Source organism: Salvelinus sp. IW2-2015, linkage group LG24 (genome assembly GCF_002910315.2).
Source record: "Salvelinus sp. IW2-2015 linkage group LG24, ASM291031v2, whole genome shotgun sequence".
Lineage (NCBI taxonomy): Eukaryota > Metazoa > Chordata > Actinopteri > Salmoniformes > Salmonidae > Salvelinus > Salvelinus sp. IW2-2015.
This window is the reverse complement of record NC_036864.1, coordinates 11,385,690-11,413,237: the sequence shown is the minus strand read 5'-3', so window position 1 is coordinate 11,413,237 and position 27,548 is coordinate 11,385,690. Positions and strand designations below refer to the sequence as shown.

The following is a 27,548-nucleotide window of genomic DNA, read 5'->3' as shown; positions in this document are numbered from 1 at the left end:
TGCAGTGCAGTCTGCAGACGGATAGTTGGATATGGAAGGAGATGAAGAGCACTTTGAAGTGTGTGAAGATAAATGGAGGGAGGAGGAGAAGGAGGGGATCTGACGGCACTTGAGTGATTTACAGTGGGGACCAGAGGAGGTTGGCGGGAGGAGCTATAGGAGGACGGGCTCATTGTAATGGCTGGAATGGAATGAATTGAACAGAGTCAAACATGTGGTTTCTATATTTTTGATGTGTTTGATACGGGTTCAATGAGCCCGTCCTCCCATATCTCCTTCCACCAGCCTCCTCTGCTGGGGACATATGGAATTCATTGGACTCACGTCTGCCTCACCTTACTTTCCTCTATTATGGTAGCATGTGTTTACCATGAAGAGGCAAATTAGGTTAGGGATTAGGGGCTAGGCACTCTCCACGGGCTCGGAAGAAAGCGGATGTTTACGGTTTTCAGGAATACGGTATTTTCAACCTAACTTCCGTTTCCCCTGAAAAATGGATGTGGGGACTCAGGAGTCTTCTTACACCTGCTACATTAGGTTAGGGGCTAGGGGTCAATTTGGGATAGGTTTTTTGTTGTTGTTGTTTTTTTCAGCATAGGCTGTTTTATAATCCTTTTCTGGTCCACTAAGACCTCGTCACTTTTTCCGAGACCCTATTTAAGGTTTCATGCTGCAGCATAATAATTGGCAGCTGGCTCTGGCTGCAGACAGATTTTTTCCACACACTTTCTTTACCATTCCAGGAACCTTTTGTTTTAACTTGTATCCACTTCGCTTTTTTGTTAGTAGGGGAAAGGAAGAAAGGGAGGTGGTTGTTTGGTGGAGAGGGAGGAAAAATGACAGATATATATYATGCCATGTGTCCTTTGTGAGGCTTCGCATCRTCATTCACGCACGAGGCGGACCTCGTATCCCAGACTGRACTGGTGCACCTGTGACTGGTTAGGCAGAGKCCATAATTCTCAGATTCRATGCCTTAAAAACTCATGTWGATGCCATCGTCTTTGTATACTACAGTGTGACTTCAGTTTGGGCAGCTGCCTTCTGTCAATCTGGGACCACAGTCATCTGAAGAAGCAGAAGCTTTCCCACCCCTTTCCCTCGCTCTCTCTTTCTCTCACTCTCTTTATCTCCCCCTCCCTCTCCCTTTCTCCCTCGTTCTCCTCCCTCTCTCCAGAGACATCTGGCTTTTGAGCAACCACAGTCTTCTTACCTGCTGACCTTCCATCCCACACGCAGAGGGAGAGAGAGAGAGAGGAGAGAAAGGTAAGAGGAATGGACTCTTGTCATTTCCTGAAGGGTTCCTGCTCGGTTGTCCCTAGGTATTTGGTCTTTCCATGCTGGGATTYATAGCTATCCCAGACCCAGCTAAACTCTGGGGGAGGATTGTGTGTGGTACAGGGTTAACTAGTTGTCACTTGACAAGGGAAAGGAGTGGAGAGATTTTTGTCCTTCGAAGTTATCTGATGTTTTTCATGTTGCGTTGGACAATGTGTTGTTCTTATATTGCACCATGACATGAATGCATTTATAAAATGAATACACTGTATTGATGCACAGTATTGTTAGTCAACGTCTTGTTAGTCAAAGGCATTAATGTGTTTGCATTTGCAGTACGCTATTATCATGTGATTACTTTAAATCAACACATTGAGTTAAATCATCTTAAAAGTGTCAATATGTTATGATGATATTTATTGCCTTTATTTGTTGATATTATTTAGTGTGTGTTCACTGAAAAACCTGCATTGTTGATTCATAGATAGTTCTGAGTATTTACAGTAGGGATCTGCCTCTTTTTTTAAAGAGATTTGCAGTTCACTGGTATTACCAGATTGCTGCTTTAGGGTGATTCATGAATAGTTTTGGTCAATTGAGCTTTTTCAATAGATGTTTTTTCTCCCTCGGGGAACCCTAGTTGCCTGAGATGAATGTTTCTAACTTGGAATCTGTAACAAGTCCATTCTTATCCAGTTTATGTCGTCTATCATGCAATCGAAATGTCATGTATTTAACTGTTCAAATAGAGTTTGTTCTCTGTAGATTTTAAAATCAAAGTACCTCTCAGGATAATAGTAGGTAAGACTATGTATGAAATGTTCAAGATGTGGTAGACAAACTTTTGCTGACTTTCTCCCCGTTTCACTTTACGTTTTTTTCTTTGTCTCCCTTTCTCCCTCTGTCTGTTTTCCTCTCCCAAGTACAGTTATGTTTCCCCTCCGTGTCCCCATCTTTGCCGTGCTGGTCAGCCTGACCGTGGGTCAGTACGATGACTACGACTACCAGCCGGCTTCCCAGCACGGCCCGTCCAGCGCCAACTGTGCCCAGGAATGCGAGTGCCCCATCAACTTCCCCACTGCCATGTACTGTGACTCCCGCAACCTTAAGTTTGTGCCCATTGTGCCTTCAGGCATCAAGTACCTGTACCTGCAGAACAACCTGATCGAGGAGATCAAGGCTGGGGTCTTCGACAACGTCACGGCTGAACTCCGTTGGCTGGTCTTGGACCATAACCAGATCACCAATGACAAGGTCGCCAAGGGAACCATCGACAAGCTGACCGGACTTCATAAGATCTTGTTCAGCTTCAACAAACTGACGGAAGCTGTGATCCCTCCCTCCAWYTCCTTGGACGAGCTGAAGATGATGAACAACCAGCTGTCCAAGTTCCCCGCAGGGAGTCTGGCCGGCATGCAGAACCTGACCTCGGTCCACCTCSAGAACAACGAGCTGACKTCTAAAGCTCTTAACGGGGTCTTCAAGGGCCTCAACAAGCTGGTGGCCATAGACTTGACCAACAACAAGCTGAAGAAGCTMCCCTCAGGCATGRCCAGTTCGCTGGAGYRCTTCTATGGCGATCACAATGACATCAGCAGCATCGCAGCTGGGGACCTCAAAGAGCTGCCCAAGCTGGCGTACCTGAGGTTGGCCTACAATCAGATGACGGATGCAGGGATTCCGGCGGGCGTGTTCAATGTGACGAGCCTGATCGAGCTGGATCTGTCCTACAACAAGCTGCAGTCCATCCCTGAGATCAACGAACAGCTGGAGCATCTCTATCTGCAGGTCAACGAAATCAACAGTGAGTGATTTTCTTTGTATTTCCTCTTTTCTCTCATTCTCTTTTCTCTGCTCTCTTTCTCTTCTCTCTATTTTCTCTATTCTCTTTTCTCTCTTTCAACATTCTCTTTACGTTCTCTTTCTCTATTTCGACATTGCAATTACAAATAAATCTAAATCAGTCATATCCATCCTCAAGTCTGCCTCCAGCAAGTGTCAGGCAATCGGTGTAGGATGTGTACATACAGTAGGAAATGTTGAATCATGTATGAGTCAGTTCACCAAACCCCTTCCCTCCCTTCCAGAGTTCAACCTGGAGAATATTTGCAAGTTCTCTGGCCCTCTGAACTACTCCAGACTGAAGCACCTGCGTCTGGATGGGAACAACATCACACATGCCGACCTACCCCATGACTCCTCCAACTGCCTGCGCCAGGCCTCCGACATCATCTTCGACTAAGGACCCTCCCCTCATCCGCAAGTCTCCCTCTGTGACCCTCCCCCGGCACCACGACCCACCCTAAACTAATCTTTCAAACCCCAAGAGGCACAATGTGGTTATATTCCAATTTCTACAATAGCATACTACTCAGAGTATATGCCCAATATGTTTCTTTATTCTAAGTGGAATGCTAGTGTGGATAATGAACCCGAAGCGACAGTGTTTGCATCAACCCTAAATACGTATCCTTCCCCCTACCGGCGAAATCGAGGTCACCTCTGTCAACTCATCGGTAGTCCTTTCTGTAAACACAGACTATGAAATAACAAACCAACAAAGGTTAGAAACCCCGGAGAGACCTTTTATTTTGCAGTGCATCATGGTATTCTCATGACAACCATAGGGTATTTTGTCCGTAGCAAATGGCTGGCCCTGTACCAATAGTTTTACTCAAATTTGCGGCAAATCAAACAATCGGCCACAATATAATGTAATGGTGCCTCGTAAAAAGCACTTGCACTGTACTTGTCTGTACTTGTTTCAAACAACAGGTGCCTTTTATTGTGCAAAAGAGACAATATAGGAACATAGTGATTCCTGAATGAAGTGCTTTTAATGAAAAAGCAGCTCACACACTTCAAACATTCCAAAAGTAGTACTTGTTTTCAGACAAGTACATTGAGGAATATGGGAATAAATCTCACTTGCAAATAAATGCATTGCCCATTCCTCTATTGTATGTTTGTCATMATGTTTTTGAAAGGTTTCTTGTATTTAGTCAGTACACTCCCAGAATCATATTGCTGTGCAAAAGARCTGCAGGTAAGGAATAAAAGTATCTAAGAGAGCTGTGTTGTGTACTCTGGTGTAARGTCTACTGGGGAAATATTGAACAGTGGAACTCTTTTGGAACCAAATTAAAACTCATATGTCATGCCAAAAGCTGTGGCATATTACCCATCTTTCTGTATGAATGTTGGGGGGAAAGTTATTAATAATCCTTATCGACAAGATTAAAAGGCTTGACACTGAATAGCTCTGCTGAAGTAATTTACTGTTTTTTTAATGAGTTATTATGCAGTTAAATAAGAGTCAATCGCCCATTCATTGCAGATCACCGTTGTTATGCTGACATTTATAGAACATTTGCATTGCTTGCATGCATCTCATGGTAACTCTGTATGATAATAAAAGCTAGCATTTTAACTTTTTGTCCATTCATGGTTACCTTGTTTGCCATGTTTGATGTGTGCTTTTGCCCGCATAGCTTTATCAGAATAACAACAATTTGTTGTGACGCTAACTTTATCTTGCTCTGTTGTGGCAACGTTGGTGGAATGTCATGTGCTATTTGAGCAGAGTATATCCAGATTTATTTTCATTATGGCTTTTGACTCAGTAATCGCTGGTGAATTTACTGTGAGAACATAACATACATTTGAATAAACTACATTTCCAATACTCATGTGTGGTAAATGTTTGTTTTAAACCTATAATACTCAGTCGTAAATTCAGCAGAAGATTTTTTTTAATGACTACATTTCCTGAGGAAACAGACAGTAAATGTGTCTGCAGTATGACAACATACACAAAACACGTGACAAGATGAAAGAGATCTATCTAGTCTCTTACCCCCCAGGCCCTACACGTGACACAAGAAGAATGGGATCTATCTAGTCTCTTACCCCCCAGGCCCTACACGTGACACATGTATGTTGCTTCTTACTTTAAGCTTTCCTGAGTGGTTTGTGTTTTAGGGGTTAATGTGTTGTGTTTGGGCCTGCACCACGATGGTTGGCAACTCTCTTCCTGCAGGAAATGGGTTTTCTCCCAGTGTCATGCTGTGTCTCTGCACATGAATATCAAGTTGAACATTCTGATCTGTTCCATATTCTCCTTGGGTGGGTGAGTGGGTGGGTTTGGTGGATGGGTGGGCGGAGGGGTGGGGGGGGGGGGGGGTGGGTGGGAGGGGTGGGTGGGTGGGTGGTTGGGGTGGATGTGGGAGGGAGGGAGGGTGGTTGGGTGTAGTGCCAGTGCAGGCATGTAGGTTATGTGATCCTATGGTCCTGGAGGGCTGCAGGGGTTGCAGGGTTTGACTGGAAACCAGAGCTGAAATGCTCAGTTGAGGTAGCTGTAACTATCCACACGGTTAGTTTTGATGTAATGATGTGTGGTTAACAGGTTTTTGGTGTTCCTRACATGGTGATTTGACAGAAGGATGCCTGCAACAGTAAGTAACGCCAAACAGGTCAAGCAGCCACTTGGGTGATGTTTGGCGGCCATTTTGTGCCAGAACACTCAGTGCTTTGAGAGTCATTTGTGCAGTGTGCACCACCTCCAACACAGTATCATAACTAAAGTATGGCCCAGTGGTGATTTTCCATCAGAATGACATAAACACATAAGCCAGTGCCTACGTGTTCCAACAGGTGTACACGTAGGCACTGGTTGTTTTTACAGATGGTTTTGCAGATGTTGACATCCTCTCTGAAGTGTCCAGGGTGGGTGGGACTGGGGGAGTCCATTTGGGATAGGGAGAGGGGATTTCAGGGAAGAGCTGATGAATGAGCAGAACCAGTGGACTAATGCGTTTCTCACATTGTACCAAGCTGTAATCCCATACACTCCTCATCTTTTTCAAAGACCAGACATGGCAAATTCCTGGCGCAGACAGTCCACAGAAAAAATATACCGTCCAGAGTGAGGAACGTTGGACTCATTTGGTGAACCAATTCTTCCAGTTCAAACGCTGAGGCTGAGAAATCACGAAAGTGCCGGTGTTGCAGGAGGGATACTTTTAAACATTTACTCCCTCAGGTGGAAATATGCATCTGTTGGTTTTCTTGTGTGGTTTTATATGGAAGACATTTCTGTTTTAATGTGTAGTAGGAGTGAACTGCTAGCATGCTGCCTATGTAAAGTCGTTTTTGGGATGGGATCTGTGCTGGGATCAGTGGTGTCGGCTAACTCGTGCATGCCTAATTAGAGCAGGCACTTTCTACAGGCTCCAGGTCAGCTAATTAGCTTAACGTCTTTAGCGAGTATCACTGAACGGGTTGCCAGACGCTCCATTTTTCCAGCCTGTTACTCGTAATAAGATCCCGCTGTTATAGTCAATCACACCTTGCAATTGCTCCTCTTGCCCAAATAATATCATTGAGAGGGCTATATTATATTTGACACAGTGGTTTTCTTTCACTCTAGGCTGAGTGCTACTCTGCCGGTGCTTCTATATGTCTAGTCACTCTAGAATATTCCTGGATATTCTTTGACCTAAACAAGAGACCTACCTCAAATGACGTCCTACAGAAATTTGAACCAATTGAAGCATGGGCGGCAGGATTTATAAAACCCCTAAATTACCTAGATGACATGTATCATATTCGTCTTTACAATATTGCTCACGTCTTACTGTGTTCTTGCACAACCATTCTTACCGATCCCAAATCCAATATAATATCCTCCTCTTCCTCCTCACCATTCCTCCGTTGGAGAATAGCTTGGAGCTCTTGCTGCCGTGTCTAGACAATAAAGCCCTTCATAAAGTCATGGCCCGCACTTCCTCTTCCCTGCCTTTGGAAATGTTTCATGAAAGTTTAATCAGCTGCCTGGCCAGGACGTTCGGCTCAAAGGCCCATCCTAGGCACCTTCTCCAGCTGTTCTCACTCTGCTCTTTCTTTCCTCCTCTGGTAAATGTTTTTGTCTCCCCTCTCTCCCTCCCTCCTTTCTCTATTTTCTTTGTCTGAAAAGTCAATTCCTGGGATCATCAACTAGATTCAGCTATGGGACGATTTCTTTCTTGAGCGGATGGTCGAGGGGCTGGAATATAATTACAAATCATTTGTAGACTGCAAATTGATTGCAAGAAGCCCAAACAGATATAATATTTGACTAAAGCAAAATAATTTTAAATATTGCTTACATTTGTATACAATCTGTGTGTCTCTGTACTATGCATGAGAATACTTGGGAAGAGATTTCCTAAATTAAAATAACTGATTTCCTGGTGTTTTTATATTCTTATATCCAACAATGAAAATACATTTTGCTCAGAAAAGTTTTCTCCCTACTTCCTACTCTGTTTCCCATATCCCTCAATTCTCCATCTCCCCTTTTTGTTCTCCCTCTCTCTCTCCACAGAGAGCAGGATCCAGATGTTGGGTCCAGATGTCCCCGCTCTGCTCCTGTCCTCCCTGGGCCTGCCCTGTTTATCACACACACAGAGAGAGAGAGAGAGAGAGAGAGAGAGAGAGAGAGAGAGGAGAGGAGGAAAAGAGGAGAGAGAGAAGAGCGAGAGCGAGAGCGAGACCGAGAAGAGAGAGAGAGAGAGAGAGAGAACAGAATACATAAACAGAGGGCCTGAAGGGATGAAGGGGAGAGTAGGGAGAGGATAGGAGTGCTGCAGTGTTAACCCTGTCAATGTTCTTTGTGTGTGTGCATGCATGTTGCTCTGTTTGTGTCATAAGTGCCTGTGAGTGTCAGCATCAGTAGGCATTACATTCGGGTTATCAAGATGCCTGAACGATTCCTACGCTCGACTCAGTCCTGCTGACACTATGATAACATAATCTTGAACAGGTCATGTGCATTGCGTATGGCGATGATGATGGGGTACAGCGCGACGTTCCAGTAGGGCCGGGACATACCAATATCACCATATTGGGTTTCCAGACAAAAATTAAAACTAAAACACAAAAGCAAACTCTTTGGTCCTTAAAAACCTGCTGTATGCTGGGCTGGTGAAAAGTAGCAATGAACCATCCCGAAAAGACAATCCCACAAACCCATACCCCTACCTCACCCGAACCACCCTCCACCCTCACAACACACCCCCACCTCCCACCCACCACAACACACACACCCACCCTCTACCGTCCCCCCACCCACCTCTCACACACACCCCCACCCTCAACCCTCAACCATACCCCCACTCTTACCCCACCACCCTCACACACACACCCTCTCTCTGCTCCACCAGTAGATGTCAAAGGTACAGCCTTGAGGAAATAATATTAAAAACAATACAGAATCTAATAGGGCTTTCTCTCTCTCTCCTCCTTGGTCGCAGGGAGCAACTGAGACTGTTAGAGCACTGTGGACCAGCACCAGAGAAGAGTACTGGAGGACCAGACGACCACTACTACCRCTGAGCCAAGCATCACCTGGCCATACACTACCAACAAACACCGTTTGGAGAAMCAGGTATTGTTTTTCCTGAAGAGGGGTGAAAGGCTAAAAGGGGTGTGGATGGGTCATCCTTTTCGGTTCTTTTCTTTTGGGGGGCATTATTTACATCTGGAGAGARTGATATGAGAAGTATTRTGGTCTTTACCTTTGATCTTGMGCTGCGTGCCAYTTTCTYTTCCAAAAACGAACAATGCYTTCAAGWGATCWAGCTGWATTTTGTGCAGTTTGCTGCKGTCTTGCAGGMGGTGTGCCATTCAATTAGAATTAGAACAGGTTTTTGGCACAAGTGTACTCACAGATTGTTTCTTAGTTAAATGTCTCCCTTGAAAAGTATGTTTTGAAGTTTGTTAGTGGAAAGAAATAATGCAGTAACAGATTGATTATGATAGCAGTGGAAGAGTTTATAGAAATGTTTGTGGTCATACACACATCCTTAAAAACGTAGGTGCTGGYCTYAAGAAWTCAACTTGAAAAGAACAGAGGCCTGCATAATGAATATGCTCCCAATTTACCACCTTTTACTGGCAACGGTTCAATCCAGCACTGAACTTTGTCAGGTCAAAAGCAGGGGGTAAATTGAGAGCATATTCAGTGTGCGGGCCTCTGCTCTTTTCAAGTGGAAGAGTTTATTCCATAATCAGTCTCTTGTAAATATCCATAGATACTATTGGAAAATCTGCAGAGATAAAAACTGCATCATGTTTGATATTCCAATGCCAGACATTGTTCTGCTTTCCAGAGCCGTGTAGTCTTATGTAGACACAGGGCTTGTTTAACACAGCTGTAACTGAGCTGAATGTCCTCTGATCAATGCTGGAGAGAAGTCCATTTCATTTCAGCGCAGTCATCAAGTAGAACTGAACCCAACTGAAGCCCGTTCAAACACAGTCCTTTAACTAATTAACATAGCTGGCTTTGACTGGAAACCTCTTCCAGGAAATTCACATTATCATACTCCTTCACATGTTTCCTTTCAGAATGTCAAACAGGAAAGTGGCCAAAATTTGTTTTCAATCCTGTTTTGTTCCATTCTGCAACACAGTGAGAAGCCCTGAGTCACAAGTTAATACAGTGAGATTATGAAAACTTGGTTGTCGCTTTGCCATGAAATCAATAGTAATGTAGTTATACTAATGAAAATCCTAATTGGTGGATTCCCTTGTGGTGCWTATCTGCAGTCTAATCTTTCATTTGATTAGAGACATCTGATTTCCATCAAGACAAGGTAAAAACATGACTGAAGTATTGCCAAGTTACTGTAGTTGGTTTGCAGTGCAGAACACTTCATTAATTGTTATTGTGTGTCGATTTCATGCACATTTCTCATGACRAGTTMTATWATATAGTTACTYCTGATGTGTAAGTGCCTCTAAAGAGAAACAGATGATTTTTMWAATTAAATGTAACCCTTATTTWATAATGTAAGTTGACTGAGAACACATMCTCATGTACAGCAACGACCTGGGGAATTGTTACAGGGGAGAGGAGGGGGGATGAATGAGCCAATTGGAAGCTGGGGATGATGTGTAGGTGTGGAGCACTTGACTCTGGCAATGACCACACCTTTCTCTATCTTAATTGATATACCAGCTCTGCTAGACTGATACCACTATAGAGTGGTGGGCGCATGCCGAGGGTGTCTTTTCAACAGCAAGGTGTTTTGTGATGGAGATGGAGGTCAAACAAACTGTAGACRGTTATCTGAGAGCATGTCAGATGAGATGCTGRATKTGCCYAACCAGAAACTCACATATTTTCGTTATAAGTGGACARGACGTAAACAATATGCATCACTGATTTGCAACTTCCAGGTTGTGAAAACAGCTAAGTCTTTTTAGGAGTTTTCTATTTTTGAGTGAGAGCAACATGGTGTCTGTTCCCATTGAGGTAAAAMAACCTGTGAGGKGATAGGCACCSTGATTGACGCACAGTCACTGTTCATTCGTTTACCTTGCGTTTWACGCTTTGACCTTTGAAGTGTAGTCAGTTTAAATGTGTTCGGGATTTAAGGTAGCTAAAWTCTCTWAWGGGTTAGAGTGTTTCRACCTCTCGCATTGTGTTGAGGAGTGACTGTATTGTGCGCTAGCAGCTTGCCAGACACGAGACGATCCCTATTGGTCTCTCGCGGCACATCTTGGATCAAGGCTAGCTCCAACCTGGACAAGCCAATCAGATGGGATTATCCCAAGGTATTAGGTGGGCCTATGGCAGCTTCAAAGGAAATGAGAATGAGCAAAACAAAATGACCTACCCACCCCAACTTAACTAGCTAGCCCAACCCCAATGCTAACTTGAGAACATTTTGCCAGCCCAGTCTACACCTTTTAAATCCCCTTATTTTCACTCTAACCCCACCCCATTAAGTCTCATGTCTGGACAGACCGATGTGTACTTAATTGTACTGGGTTTGATGTCTTTTAAGGTCAGAGTCTGATTGTGTCCGATTGTGCTAGAAGATTGTTGGGTGGGTCCGCATCAGAAAGGATTTAAACAAATCTGAATCATTAGCAAAAGCCAATTTGTTCCCACAGTGTATAATTTGTTTGGCCATAAAAACCCAGGAGAAATATGGTCACAGTGTCTCTGTGACCATATACCACCAAGAACACCAAAAGAACACCAAGGACTGAAAGACATTGTCAAAGCCATACGTTGTGAGTAGGATAATCCTATTGCCGTGAGTTGGCCCAAAAGAGGGCCATCAGCATATCCCTTATCATGCCAACACAAGGAGACACTGTGACCATATTTCTCCTGGGTTTTTATGGCCAAGTCACTATTATGAGGAACACATGGATTGCTATTGCACCATTCTGCACAGAAAAATGAGGAGACGTAGATTTGTTTSTTTCAAACAGAGTTGAGTTGTTCCATTCAGACATCGCTGCCTGATTAGCGCTAAGAACATTAGAGATCTCAGCAGAACATTTACCTGAAGGACATAAACAGAGAGATGGTGCCAACTGTGGGAGAACGGGGAGTGGACAGAAGGGTTAGGGTGGTTTCATAGTGAGTATAGGCCCGTATTAGCCTGATTTTGAAGTGGGCCAAGTCTCAAGGCCTCAGCTACCACACAGCCGCAGGCTTAACAGGGAAAAAGTCACCGCATGGATTATGACCTCTGATTACAGGCCTCTGATTGGCCGAGAGGAACTACAGTGTGACTGTCAATGAAGGGTTCCCACCAACTGAATGAAGACACCGATGGTACAAATACAGGGGAGGTGAGCGGTGTTTCTCTGAGTTTGGGACTGCAGTTGCTACCACATTTCTTGAGCAAGGCAGAAACAGGGCGCAAAGACAGACTTTGGAAAATCTCTTGAACTCAAAGGTATGTGTGGTTCTAGGGGACGATTAAATTGGGTTTCCAGTTTGAGGAAAAGTAGGTATAGATGGGACTTTGCTTGCAAACTAATGGTCACAAAGACAATGTGAGTTCAGTTTTGGGAGGTGACAGTTGAGGCACATTGAGTGGCTGGACCTTTATTTGCCGATTTTCTGCATTCATTTGTACTATACTGTAGGCAATCTTGCACTGAAAAGGCAGAGAGGCTTTGAGGCTTTGAACGAGTGAGGCTCTGGAGAGATTCCAGTTATGGTCTTTAAGGCAGTTTGTTTAACAGGAAAGTAACTTTTCCTGACCTTGGCCAAACTACATACAAGCAGCTATAATTATGGTCAGGTGGAAAGTTTAACCCAATAGTTGGGTCTCTAAGGTTAGAGGCATGGACACATGGTGTTCCATAGATCTTTGGCCCTATACAGTGAGATACGAGGTGCCAGGGGCCCCAGAACCAGGTGAGCGGGCCACGTCTTTGAAGTGGGCCCAGCCATGGCATAACCAGGCCTGTTGAAAATGAGTTCCAGACCAACGTGTGGAGCACACACCAAGAATTTAAACCAGCACCAGATGATAGTTGAGAGGAATCAAGCATTCTGGGACAGGATGGGTGGATGTGCTATTGCAGAGTTTAGATGCCTCTGGTTTATTGTCTGCCTCTGTCAATCTCTTTGTCTCTGTCTCGCTATCATCCCCAGTTCCTCTTTTCTCCATGTTTGTTCTCTTCTATGTAGGTTAATTCCACTTTCTCTGTCATGATTGCGTGGAGAATGTAACTGCTTTAATACACATCTGTATACTGTATGTATAAATGCTGATATGGCATTCCACGGCTAGGTGTGTTGGTGGGTATTTTAATTCATTACCAATGTCAGGTGTAACAGATTGTGCTTCATCCACAACAGAGTCAGATGGATTTGGTTTGCTCTGTGTTTTACTCCTAAAGGAGCACCCAACCTCAGGCCAACCTCAACTGCCTCCTGCATGTGCCGATTTGACAGATTAGCATCCAATCAGAAGTATTCGRGTAAGGCCATTAGTTGACCTGGCAGTGCYTCCTGTCCTTAAGAAAGCTTATAATCTCCCATGGACCCAGTGGACAGCTGGCCTGARCACATGATGTGCCAACGCTCATTAACTTCATGTAAACTCGAATGCTAATGACCTTGCGTCAATGCAGGAGATTTGAKGCWAGCTACGGCTAGTTTGGGCTAGRCATTGATGGAAGGCCTGGCAGTTTTTTCAATAAGGGACTAAATTAATGAGACACCTGGAYTCYTTGTTGTTTACATGTGAATGAACTTAAGGCAGCTTGATGAACACTTGCACACTTAATGCACCATGTCCAAATAAGCTTATCTGTACTTGAAAGCACTTCATCTAAAATAAGGTGAGAGGAAACGAGACTCGCCTATAAAAAAACAGGATAGGTCACAATGAAGTGCTAACACCTAGTCCTCAAGCCGATCCATGTTGAGTTATCTTGGAACATGCAGAGATCATCATCTGTGTATTTGGGTCGGTGTGTTTGTTCAACCATGTTCTTGATCTTGTCTTCAGGGTTTGTGTCTGTGCCTGTATCTGTGTTTTGCATAAGAGTCAGTCTCATCTCATGTGTTTTCTCTCTCCTCTACCCCAGGCTGAGTGTTAAGATGGCGCTTCTCCTGGCCCTTTCCTCCGTCCTGRTTCTGGTCGGTCCCGCTCTGGCCCAGAGCCCGGACATGTCCTACGAAGACTATATGGCCCAGTTACAGGCCTGTCCCAAAGAGTGCCGCTGRCCGCCCAGCTTCCCCAACGCCGTCTACTGCGACAACAAGGCTCTGAAGCGCATCCCCACCATCCCCCCACACACCTGGTATCTGTACCTGCAGAACAACCTCATCGACGTACTGTCAACAGATGCTTTCCGCAACGCCACGCAGCTGCGCTGGATCAACCTCAACCGCAACCGCATCACCAGCGAGGGCATGGAGGAGGGTGCCCTGGCCGCCATYCRCCGCCTGGTCCACCTCTACATGGATGACAACCTGCTGAGCTCCGTCCCYGCCAACCTGCCCTCCAGCCTGGAGCAGCTGCGCCTCTCCCGCAACCGCATCTCCAAGATCCCCGCCGGGGTGTTCTCAGGTCTGGATCGGCTGACACTGCTGGAACTGCAGGGGAACAAGCTCCAGGATGACGCAGTGACCGAGGTGAGCCTGAAGGGCCTGAGCAACCTGGTCCAGATCAACCTAGCCAAGAACCAGCTTACCACCATGCCCCTGGGCCTCCCCATCACCATCACCCAGCTCTTCCTGGACAACAACGCCATTGAGAAGATCCCAGCTGACTACTTCAAGGGTCTACCCAAGGTGGCCTTCCTCAGGCTCAACCGCAACAAGCTGGGAAACGGCGGACTGCCCAAGAACGTGTTCAACATGTCCAGCATCCTGGACCTGCAGTTGTCCCATAACCAGCTAACTCAGGTTCCTATGATCCCCTCAGGCCTGGAACACCTCCACCTGGACCACAACCAGATTAAGAGTACGTTTRTGACACGGTTCTAGTTTCATTGATACYTTGACTGACTGACTYGATYGTTAACTGATGATTGGTTTAAAATCCAGATAATTGTATTATTATAATCRGTGGAAAATGTCTTTGATGAGTTGTAGGACTGTTTTGCTAAGATGGTGTATTTGCAATTGCAGGTGTGAATGGATCTGATATCTGCCCTGTGTCGGCTGATGCTCTGGAGGGCTATGTCACTGAGACCGCTCCTAAACTCCGCTACCTCCGTCTCGATGGCAATGAGGTCAAGCCACCAATACCCAGAGACCTTATGGTGTGCTTCCGTCTCCTCAGGTCCATCGTCATATAAGAAATACACTTCCACCAGCCAATCGCATCTAGCTATAGTCTCCCGGATCCAAGGGCAGATGATTACTAACGAATGGAAGTGACTATGCTAATCTATATGGATTTTTGATCTGTGGACTACTCATTTGCATACTTATGTTGAGAACCACATATTAGACGCCAGGGTTGGGGTCAAACCAAACTCAATTCGGTCAATTTAAGAATTAATGCAATGAATTGGTCAATAGAAAATAATGGGCCATTTTCAGTTGTTGAATTGAGTCTCCTGAATTGGTAGAATGGGAATGGAATTGACCTCAACCTTGTTGGGTGAAGGTCACCTGACAATCTGTAGATAGTGTGATTGGACTGCACTACTGTCTTTTGACCACTAGTTGTGCCTTATGTTAGTCCTATAGTCACAAGTGCTTAATGCAACTGTCCGAGTGTGCTGTTTCAATACAGCACACATTGGCCTGAAAGTGGTAGAAAACCTTGAAATTGTGTTTTTCCAAAACTCTAAAAAAGACAATAATTTACTATGACAATGTGATTGGGGCAAGATACGAGGAATATTGTTAATAAATGTATTTAAGGCATGTTGAATCTTCTGATGACTCATTGTCCCTATTCTATTTCTTTGAATGGAAGATCCTCTGTTGTGAATACCAAAATAATACTTTTTAAACACTTTATATTGCTCCTCTCTGACAGAATAACTTGAATTGATGATATCAGACTTGAAACCAAATTAAATGCAAATTATTTTATTTTCAAGTTCTCTGTGAATATGAATATGTTGAGCTAACTTTAGACACATACTATTCCACACAAACATGCAACTGTTTGCTCTTTCACATTTAGGTAATTTATTTAATTGTCTGTTTTTCACTGAATTCACTGAATTCTTGATCACTGTCTCAAATGTGAAATTCCATTTTGTACTCAATGGGTCAATCTTTTTGCAGTCATCTTACATATTTCAGAAATGCCAAAGCAATTTTGGAATGCTTACATTTTGTTAAGAATATGTTAAGTTGTGAATTCCTATTACAGTCAATAATATAAATAAAATAAAAATCTGGAAAAACATTACACGAAGGAAGAAATATGTTACATTAATCACCTTCACTTCTATAGACACACTCACAAACACACACACAGACAGACACACACAGACAGAGAGAGACTCAATCACACTAACAAACACACACACAGACAGACAGAGAGAGACTCAATCACACTAACAAACACACACACAGACAGATAGAGACTCAATCACACTAACAAACACACACACAGACAGACAGAGAGAGACTCAATCACACTAACAAACACACACACAGACAGACAGAGAGAGACTCAATCACACTAACAAACACAGAGACAGACAGAGAGAGACTCAATCACACTAACAAACACACACACAGACAGAGAGACTAAATCACACTAACAAACACACACACAGACAGAGAGACTAAATCACACTAACAAACACACACACAGACAGAGAGAGACTCAATCACACTCACACAGAGACCTAGAAACCACACATTCTTTGAGTGCATATTTGCGGTAGTCTCTATGACTTACTGCTTAATAGTTGGAGAGCTAAGATCTCCCAGAATGCACTCCCATATGTACCAAGGAAGCAGTGCCAGAGGAAGACCAGAGAAAACACAGAGTCTCAAGCCGCTGGCCTGGTAATGATATCATGAAGGTGTTGTCACTTCATGGTCTCTCTCAGGACACATTTCCACCATTCTGCTATAGCCAATGTTTGGTGACCGATGGAATCGACAGTACAGTCAGAATACTATTCCTGCAGGAATACCACAACAGTGGCGAACACAGTCAGTAATGCAACAACGTGCAAGAATTGACAGGGATTGTTATTSTGTGCCAGAAGCAAGCATTCCTCATGTCAGTTGTGATTAATCACTCTCGCTTCATATCGCCTTCTTCAGAACTTTCTCTCCCTCTCTAAATCTCTCTTTCCTTTTCATGGTTGYTGTTTTTAATTGATTGTAGCTTTATATTTTAGCTGGTAACAGTCTCAGATTAAAATATGAATCAATTAACCACCATCATAAACCAATCCCTTCTCAGAATCATMCTGGGGTTAATAAAATCAGAACTCCACCTGACCATAGCTATACACTGAGTGTACAAAACATTACGAACAACTGCACTTCCCATGACATATACTGACCAGGTAAATCCAGGTGAAAGCTATGATCCCTTATTGATGTCACCTGTTAAATCCACTTCAATCAGTGTAGATGAAGGGGAAGAGACAGGCTAAAGAAGGATTTTTAAGCCTTGAGACAATTGAGACATGGATTCAGAGGGTAAATGGGCAAGACAAAATATTTAAGTGCCTTTAAACGGGGTATGGTAGTAGGTGCCAGGCACACCAGTTTGAGTATGTCAAGAACTGCAATACTGCTGGTCATTTTTACGCTCAACAGTTCCACATGTGTATCAAGAACGGTCCACAACCCCAAGGACATCCAGCCAACTTAACACAACTGTGGGAAACATTGAAGTCAACATGGACCAGCATCCCTGTGGAATACTTTCAACACCTTGTAGAGTCCATGCCCTGACAAATTGAGGCTGTTTTGAGGGCAACAGGGGGTGAACCTCAATATTAGGAAGGTGTTCCTAATGTTTTGTACACTTTGTGTATGTCACCATTCCTGGTAGCAGGTGTAGCACGATTCTCAACGATTCTAAACGATTCCAAACGATTCCCTGCATTCCAGCATAGTTAAATTTCTCTCACTCAGCAAAAGCTCCAGTTACTTGGGGAGAAAGAAAGAGATAGGTTTGGGGGTCGAGTGAAAATTGAGGCCAGAAAACCAGAAACGTACGATTAAACTGACACATGAAAGCTAGTAAGGTACTTCCAGTCTGTGTCTACTGCTCCGGCCTGGGTGGAAGTAGGAATAGCAGGTCCTAGGTCAGTTTGTATTTCCCTCCTATCGGTTTAACATTAGGAATTAGAATTGAGTGAGTTGACCCTGGATCTGCATTTAATCTCAACCTCTGCCTGCATTGGGCCTTGACTGTGCTGCACCAAGACCTAACCACAGATACAGGATTTGATTTCCCAGTCCAAGTCTTGAACAATAGGAATTGAAGATAAAACTGACCTGTGGTTAGGAGGAAACGTAGCTGAGCGATACCAGTGTATGGAGAYCTGAGGCCGTTCTCTTCCAGGCAGGGACTTCCTCTCAGCAGCGTGCTAACAGAGGCTCCTCACAGAGGCACCATTGTGTTCTGGGGCACCGTAGATTCCTCACCACACATGAAAGCCGCACATGCCAGAGTTTCACCTTATGAAAAGGAAGACAAACATTTCTGAGTCACACTGCAGGTCTGATTAAGCCACGCACCCCTCTAGAAAAATAAAGGCTACTCTTGTTAGGGATAAAGATATTTCGTCCATTTGGGTGCTTCTCTCTCTCTCTCTCGGTCCCTCTCTGTCTCTCTCTCTGTGTGTGTGTGTGTCTATCTGGTGTCTGTTGTTATAGCAGGTTCTCTAAATGTGTGTGTGTGTGTGTGTGTGTGTGTGTGTGTGTGTGTGTGTGTGTGTGTGTGTGTGTGTGTGTGTGTGTGTGTGTGTGTGTGTGTGTGTGTGTGTGTGTGTGTGTGTGTGTGAAAAGTGTTCATGGTACGGAGTGGGTGCACAGCCCAAGTCCGAGTGACCAAAAGCAATCCGCTCCCCTCCGATCGTTCTCAGTTCTACCTTCACACGCGCAAGGTAGGGCACACTGCTCTGGTCTGCCAGAGCACACACACCTACACACACCTACACATACACACCTATACACACCTACACACACCCACACATACACACCTATACACACCCACCCTCTCTCTTCCCGGCACCCTGAGCAATCTCTCACCATTGGCCAGGTCCCCTAGCCCTCAGCATCTCCATCACGGCTGAAGGGACCATTCAAGAAAACAGGAGACAGAGGTAAGCCTTCTGGGTGCTATCTTCACTYTGGGTTATGGGTTTTAGTATGCAGGATTTGCAAGGCACTCTAGCAAAATGAACCCCTCTAAAAAGTGCTGTTCACAGGGGTTTGTGCAGTGCATGGACACGTTGGCTTAATGCTGATAGAGGTTTTGATATTCTATTTTTTTATTGCTTTGTGATTTGTACATCTATTCTTGGTTTGGATGTCTAGTGTCTGATCATATCAAGTAATTCTATTTATTTATTGAGTGTTTCCCTATTTCTTGCTTAGTGCACAACTGGCTTYGTAATTGTGACCGTTCAGGTATGGGCGAGCAGGGGACTTCGAGGAGTAGAGACGGCACTTTTGACACGTCCCCAATTGGGACCTTAACATTTGATCCTATGTCAAATMTCATACTGAACAGAGCAGTGGCTGACATACRTTTTAGGGATGAAGTTAAGCACGTTCTTGATTGGATCCTTTAATTGGATTGTTAGCGCGTTGTATCAAGTGTTTTGATCCCTTCTAATAACCATTGGGGTTAAAGGGAAATTGGCACCCTGGATTGGAATCAGCAGGTTGAAGAGATTGGAGATAMTATATTTGGCAATTGGTCTATTCATATTTTGATCTAGTAACASTGGGKCAATTTTGCCTGAATTTCAATTTACKGTYATTGATTGTACTTTTGGCTCMTCAGTTTTGCACAAATTAGTCTCACTGCTAATTTTGTGTATGTAAGTCTGTCAAAAATAAATCAGCTTTGCTTCCAGCTATTGGGAAGAATAAGAAAAACAGTCAAATCACTGAATATCAGGAATGCCCAATGCAGAGCCAAGCAAAACACAGAAGCAGTCTGTAGGCTACACACACTCACACACACACTGTGTGCTGTGATGGCGTGTATAAAAGCAAGCCTCTGTCTTTAGTATAGTCCCTCTTTCACCATTGCCATGCGTTGTCATGGTTTCATGACATTATGAAAAGTGACAGATTCCAGACCTTTCTCTATGCACCAATAAAGAGTGGAAAGTGTGCTGTTATAAATAGCAGAGGTATAAAACCACATTTAGATGYCTCTCTACCTCATATCAACAAATAATGGATTTATGACTAAAATAAGCTGTTTTTTTATTTTTTTTATCAGCACTCATCCCAAAAATAGAGYCTCAATGTTCTTTCTGAAAGATAGGTGTGTTAGGTGTGTGTGTGTGTCTCTGTGAGGGTGGTGTTTGTGTGAGTCAGTGTTTAAGAGTGTGTGTGTGTCTGCAAGTGTGTGTGTGCGCATTGAATGAAGGTTTTCCTTGCAGTCGTAACTCACTGCCATCCTGTCCACAAACCTCGGTGGAATTTCGAGTGTGAGTGCTGAGACAGGCCGGGACGTGGACTCATAAAGAACCTCTGTGAAGGCCGAGGGGGCGAGTCAGCTCTTTCTCTCTCTCTCTCTCTCTCTCTCTCTCTCACAGTGATATTTTCCCTCACTCTCTCCAGCTAACCCTGAGGGCCAGTGTCTCATCCACGTCTCTCGCACTCCTCTCTCTCTCTCCCCTCGCTCTCCGTTTCCCTGCCGGCCTAAAGGACTCTCTCTCTTCCCTCGCTCTCCATTTCCCTGCCGGCCTAAAGGACTCTCTCTCTCCTCTCGTTTTCCAGGGCCTTTTTTGACCGGCCTGTTTCAGTTCAGCCCAAAGTCAGGCCCTGTGTTGCTGTAGAGGCTGCACTCACACGTTGCTGTCTGGTCCTTCTACACATTACAGAATGTAGCTGTCAATGATCTTCTGAACATCATTTAGACTGGCCTTTTCTTTTTCTGGGCTCAGTATCAACTTCACAGCCAACAGTCAGTCTGGAATTGACTATTTATTTTGTAGGTGTCCAGAGATAGACTACAGATGGTCGTCTATAACCTACAGATGGTCGTGTCAGACATGATTACTGTTTGTTTGGAGTGTGTGGGGAATTAAGTATGAAGACTAGCATCAATGCTCTCTTCCAAGGAGGTGGTGTGTGAGAGAGAGAGAGAGAGAGAGAGAGAGAGAGAGAGAGAGAGAGAGAGAGAGAGAGAGAGAGAGAGAGCAGAGACAGAGAGAGAGACAGAGAGAGAGAGAGAGGTCTGACTCAGAGTTTTCTGCACAACAAGCGGAAAAGCACACATTGATAAATGTTCACCAATTCAAGTGAACCATAACTTCTTATGATAACATAGTCAAAATGTTGTGACATTTTCTAGTAGAGAAAAAAACAGTGATTCAGCAGTAAGACAAAATGCCCCAAAAATGAACAGGGCGGAAACAACCCATATTTCCCAGCACCTTGTAAACCAATGTGTTGGGAAGATTCAGCAAAAAAACATGTTCCCACGACACCACTGAATATAATTGCAGGTACAGCAGCATTACCAGATCAATCTGACCCTTCACCTTTGGACACACCACAGGCAGCCAATGATTAAAACCAAGATGGCCACCACTCTTACAACAGTGAGCTCCGGGCTTTAAGGAGGAGGTTTCAGGGGAATTTGGGGGACTCATATTATCTATTTGGGCTGTCTGCGCCTTGGTAATGGAATATTGAGTTCCCTGACCTCAAAAGTGTGTTCTACCAACCAAACGTCCAAACCGGACCCACAGCACACCCCTCCGTTGGTAACGGAGTGATGCTGAGASTCTTTCAAATCTGTCATACAAAACCAATGACTGCAAAGTTAAACAAACCATATGCACAAGGACTGCTTTTAATGATTTCCACACAACAACAAAAAACCTTTACTCGAAGAACATTGCAGATGCAAAATTTGGTAACAATGACTGTTTGTGCTGTTGGTGCCGTCATTCTGTTACCAAAGTTCTTCAAGTAAATGTGTTTTCGTAAAAAATTCTGTGGAAATTGTTATAAGTCATCCAATGAGTTGTATGGTTTGTTTAACTTTACAATTACTGGTTTTTGTTTGACATACATTTTAGTCTCAGCATCACTCTGTTACCATGAAATTGCCCTGCAGGTACTGTAACATGGGCAAACTGATCTTTTTCCTTTGGATATGATTAGTTTCCATGGCTATTAGAGCTGTATCTAATGCAGAGATGTGACTTTCCAATGTGTGTGTTGGCGCTCTATGAAATTCAAAGGCTTGCATATACAGTATATGCATTGTAGGAATGCCATGACATGTAGTGAAGACATAGCAACGACATTTGTGACTTCCTTTGTTGTCTCTGAAGATTGAGGATGGATGATACAGCCTTTGCCATACACACTACCGGTCAAAAGTTTTAGAACACCTACTCATTCAAAGGTTTTTCTTTATTTGAACTATTTTCTACATTGTAGAATAATAGCGAAGACACCAAAACTATGAAATAACACATATGGAATCATGTACTAACCAAAAAAGTGTTAAACAAATCCAAATATATTTTATTTTATCTTCAAATAGCCACCCTTTGCCTTGATGACAGCTTTGCACGCTCTTGGCATTCTCTCAACCAGCTTTACCTGGAATGCTTTTCCAGCAGTCTTGAAGGAGATCCCACATATGCTGAGCACTTGTTGGCTGCTTTTCCTTCACTCTGCGGTCCAACTCATCCCAAACCATCTCAATTGGGTTGAGGTTGGGGGATTGTGGAGGCCAGGTCATTTGATGCAGCACTCCATCACTCTCCTTCTTAGTCAAATAGCCCTTACACAGACTGGAGGTGTGTTTTGGATCATTGTCTTGTTGAAAAACAAATGATAGACCCACTAAGCCCAAACCAGATGGGATGGCGTATCGCTGCAGAAGGCTGTGGTAGCCATGCTGGTTAAGTGTGCCTTGAATTCTAAATAAATCACAGACAGTGTCACCAGCAAAGCACCTCCACAACATAACACCTCCTCCTCCATGCTTTACGGTGGGAAATACACATGCGGAGAGCATCCGTTCACCCACACCGCGTCTCACAAAGACACGGCGGTTGGAACCAAAAATCTCAAATTTGGACACCAGACCAAAGGACAAATTTCCACAGGTCTAATGTCCATTGCTCGTGTTTCTTGGCCCAAGCAAGAAAATAGTAAAAATGAAGATAAACCCTTAAATGAGTAGGTGTTCAAATTTTGGACTGGTAGTGTAAATGCTCACTACTTTCTTATGGTTGGTTCATAAGATTATGCTAATGTTTGAATCTAAGTCTCAGTAAAAAAAAAAAAATCCCTTTTCCTCAGTAAAATAAAATATACTGAAAGTTTAATCAATGTGTCTTCTTTGTGTACTATGAACGCTTCATCAAATGTTTCTTTATCAGTGTTCAGGTTTGGTTCAGGGTTCATGATCTCACTCTCTGTGTTCAGTGCTTGGTTGACATATCTCTCGCGTCCTGTGTTTCCAGGTGGACTATGAGGATGTTGGCGAGGCTCATATTGGGACTCTTCGTCCTCAAAGCAGTGGTGGCCAACCCCAGATTTGCCCGGCAGGTGGAATTAGACACGTACGACAGCGCCAACTATGATGTGGATCTAGACAACTTGAATTTGGAGAATCGGGATGTCTATGATTTTGAAGATGGACTGACTATTGATGAACCTCAGGTAAGATACTGGGGGGAAATTGGAGGGATGAGTGACAGAGATGCTGAGATTTGACCTCTGACCCCGTTTGAACATTCTAAGAATGTATCCCTCTATCCACACGTCCTTGAAGCAATCACTAATCAGTGCGATAGGTAAAAGAAACTAGCAGATTACTTACTATAGCTTACACTGACTCACTTATGACAGGTCAGTGACAGAGGAAGGAACCTCACATCATAGACATCCTATGAAGGTGAATGTATTACTTCGAATTTTGTACATTGTACGTATCACATTACTGTTTTGCCTTGGTTGATATTGCCTGCACTTTGCGAGCTCCATTTCCCGACTCAGACGTCAATGTCAAAGTGCCATGTAAGTTGGTGGATAAAGCATTGACATTCTATCTTGTGGAAGATGGTGTGTTAATTCGTTGATGGGGACTTATTATGGCGCACACCCTACAGTATCCTGAGCCTCGATGATGGAATCTGCATTACTGAATCATTGGAAGAGTTCAATACCCAAGGACTTGGGACTATATGTTTTTATCTGCAAATTGTATCGTTTTGAGATCATTTGTATTTTCAAGTCCCAGATCTCAGAACTGTTTTGTGATGTCTTCCTCTTTCATGACTCAATAAGTATACAGTCACATACAATTATTTTTGATTGACAACCCAGCATTGTGTGATTGGATTGCATATAGAACTTTATAGCACCAAATGAACAGCTGTTTGAGCAGATAGAACTTTCAGAGTTTTGTATTATATTGTAAATTTACTTGTAAAAGACCACTTAAAGAGCAACTCTATGTGAATATAATTTTTTTGACCAAAATGTCAGATAGAACCTCACAAGTTTTCTTGCTTATTAGTTTGAATGCTCACGGCTGACTGTAGTTTTCAACGCTTGTCACTTTGGCCCAATTCCATGTATCCCTTTTCTCCCCCTTCTCTCGTTCACTCCCCCTCAAGGATTGATTGGCACTGATGGATTGTACTGTATGCATGGACTGAAACTAGGGAGTCTTGAACATTTTTGAGAGACACCTACTTAACTCTTCTATGAAGAGCAATGGTTGAAGGGAGAAGTTGAGTTTTGAGTTGGGTGAGATTAGAGGTTCCATGCTTCTCAACTCTGATATTTAGATTACATCTAGGGCTATTACAGCCGTGTAGCATTCAGAGTCAAATACTGCAGTTGCTGTGTCTGTAGACATGACTTGATGGGCTCAGTGAACATTTTTCCTCAGCTACAATGCCTTCAGACAGAGAATAATGCATACAATGACATTTTATTCATCTATGTCAAAAATCTTCTTTATCGTTAGTCAGAGTCAGGTACTCAATCTGTATGCCCCCCCCCCCCCCCTTTGGGATTAGATTTGATACACTACAAACAATACTGTTGTTTGCATTAGTGTGTTGGTTTATCAATGTGTATATGATATCATAACGTTTTTTCTCTAATGAGAGTGATTCGAATTTGATGGTTTTCCAGATAACGTGATCTCAGAAAATGTTCTAATGGCTCAGTTTGATGGAGGAAGGTGATGTTAATGCAGAGTGTGTGTGCATGTGGGCGTGTGTGCGTGTGTATGTGGGTCGTGGTGCATGTGCATGTGGGCGTGTGTGCATTTATGCATGTGTGTTGCTTCGGATAATCACTTGTTAAATTACCAGATTTTTATTTCAAGCAATTACATCTAATTAAATCTAATTTACATTGGCCCAATTAAAACTCTTCTTCTCAATATAAACAGGACAGATGGAGTATAGTCCATAGGATCCAAAGCCTTGCATACAATGCAATTGTCAGACTCAAGTACTCAATCTCACTCTGAAAGCAGGTGTATCTTTCTTCGCTTTGGGATTACTACTTGGTTGGTTCTGGGTTTATTACCAAGTTCATCATGATGCCCTTTTGCATGGTCAAACCCTTCATCCACAATAGGAGGCAGGCCCTATAGCCTGCCGTTACCACCTGGATATTTATGCCTATGTGTCTGTTAGACAGTTATTTATCAATGTTACAAAACGATCTGATTTCCTGTCACTGCTGGTTTAAACTGGCCATTTTTCAGAATATTTTCAAATTGCATGTGGGGAGAAGAAAAAAATGCATGAAAATATTGTGCTTGTGTGTTGGGGCTGGGGGGGGGTAGGGGGGGGGTTAGATTGAAATGTATGCTTGAGCAATACAGTTGTATCATATCTTGGCAGTGATTGGGAGTGTCCCGACTCCACGAAGTTGTTTCCCTCTCCTTGTTCGGGCGGTGTTTGGCCGGTTCGGCGTCAACGGTTCTTTCTAGCCGTCGTCGTCCACTTTTCATTTTCCATCTTGTTTTGTCTTGTTTTCTTACACACCTGGTTTCCTATTTAATATCATTAATTGTTGTGTAATTTAACAATGTTCCCCATGTCCCTGTGTGGAATTGTTTGTTTTGTGAGCTGTTTGTACGCTATGTTACTGTGCGCGTCGGGTTTTTGTACCCATGTACAGGTTCTTTTTGTATTGCCGTGGTTTGTAATAAACTGCTTTGTAATTAAACTGCTCCGGCTATTACCTATCTCTGCTCTCCTGCGTCTGACTTCACTGCCACCAGTTCCGCAACCCTTACAGAATTCCAAACCACCAATATGGAGTCAGCAGGAGCAGGTGCCCCTGGTATAGGGGTCGAGGAGCCCTCGTCTCATGCCTCTCGGGGAAAGCCCTGGAGTGTGCCAACGCCTTGTGGGTGGAAGGAGATGCTGTGCTGGACAACTTTGAGGAGTTCACCCGTCGTTTCCGGGCAGTCTTCGACCACCCGCCCGGGGGCAGAGCGGCGGGTGAACGTCTTTTCCACCTGCAGCAGGGGACGAGGAGCGCACAGGAGTTCGCTTTGGACTTTCGGACCCTGGCATCCAGAGCGGGATGGAACGACAGGGCCCTGATCGACCACTATCGCTGCAGTTTGCGCAAGGACGTCCATCGAGAGTTGGCCTGCGGGGACACCACCCTTACCTTCGACCAGCTGGTGGATCTGTCCATTCGGCTGGATAACCTGTTGGCTACCCGCGGACGTCCAGATCGGGGTCTGTTGGTTCCGTCCCCCAGCACCACCGCTCCGATGCCCATGGAGCTGGGAGGTGCTACTCTCAGGGAGACCGGAGGAGGTTCCGTCTCGTGCACCATCTGTGGCCGCAGAGGTCACACTGCCGGTCGGTGCCGGGTTGGTTCCTCTGGGGGTCGAGGCAGCAGGCAAGGCACTCTGGCGTCACCTCAGGTGAGCTGGCACCATTCTCACCCAGAGCCCTCTGTTGCACACATGTTTTTGTTCGTCACTTTCCTGAGTTTTCCCCGCATTCCCAGCATAAGGCGCTTGTCGATTCAGGCGCGGCTGGGAATTTTATTGACAGATCATTTGTCCACAGTTTAGGGATCCCCATCGTTCCTGTGGCTACGCCCTTCCCAGTTCACGCCTTAGATAGTCAACCATTAGGGTCAGGGTTGATTAGCGAGGCCACCGCTCCTCTGGGCATGGTGACGCAGCGGGGTCACACGGAGAGAATCAGTCTCTTTCTCATTGACTATCCTGCGTTTCCCGTGGTGCTAGGCCTACCCTGGTTAGCTTGTCATGACCCCACTGTTTCATGGCTACAGAGGGCTCTCACGGGGTGGTCGCGAGAGTGCTCAGGGAGGTATTTAGGGGTTTCCGTAGGTGCTACAACGGTGGAAAGTCCAGACCAGGTCTCCACCGTGCACATTCCCCCCGAATATGCCGATTTGTCTCTCACCTTCTCCAAAAAGAAGGCGACTCAATTACCACCCCATCATCGGGGGGATTGTGCGATAAATCTCCTGGTAGACGCCGCACTTCCCAGGAGTCACGTGTATCCTCTGTCACAGGTGGAGACGGTGGCTATGGAAACATATGTCTCCGAATCCCTGCGTCAGGGGTACATTCGGTCCTCCACTTCCCCCGCCTCCTCGAGATTCTTTTTTGTGAAGAAGAAGGAGGGAGGTCTGCGCCCATGTATTGACTATCGAGGTCTTAATCAGATAACTGTGAGGTACAGTTACCCGCTACCTCTTATCGCCACGGCGATTGAGTCAATGCACGGGGCGCACTTCTTCACCAAACTTTATCTCAGGAGCGCTTACAACCTGGTGCGTATCTGGG

At 44.4% G+C, this 27,548-nt stretch overlaps 2 protein-coding genes across 4 annotated transcripts; both read left to right on the top strand.

Annotated features, from left to right (window-relative positions):
* Positions 1-736: 736 nt before the first annotated feature.
* LOC111951458 (lumican) lies at positions 737-4,963 on the top strand. Of its 2 annotated transcripts, none has more exons than XM_023969555.2 (3): positions 737-1,322; positions 2,202-3,082; positions 3,366-4,963. In XM_023969555.2, exons 1-3 carry the CDS (start codon positions 1,276-1,278, stop codon positions 3,518-3,520), a joined length of 1,083 nt encoding a protein of 360 aa, XP_023825323.1. In that variant the 5' UTR covers positions 737-1,275; the 3' UTR covers positions 3,521-4,963. The 2 variants fall into 2 exon arrangements, with proteins under 2 accessions (XP_023825323.1, XP_070290907.1); XM_070434806.1 differs by having other exon boundaries at positions 767-1,266.
* Positions 4,964-8,441: 3,478 nt separating this feature from the next.
* Positions 8,442-15,956, top strand: LOC111951287 (keratocan-like). 2 transcript variants are annotated; one of them, XM_070434805.1, is made up of 4 exons: positions 8,442-8,492; positions 8,571-8,704; positions 13,669-14,549; positions 14,717-15,956. In XM_070434805.1, exons 1-4 carry the CDS (start codon positions 8,484-8,486, stop codon positions 14,884-14,886), a joined length of 1,194 nt encoding a protein of 397 aa, XP_070290906.1. In that variant the 5' UTR covers positions 8,442-8,483; the 3' UTR covers positions 14,887-15,956. The 2 variants fall into 2 exon arrangements, with proteins under 2 accessions (XP_070290906.1, XP_023825111.1); XM_023969343.2 differs by lacking the exons at positions 8,442-8,492; positions 8,571-8,704 and adding an exon at positions 11,880-12,020.
* Positions 15,957-27,548: the final 11,592 nt, after the last annotated feature.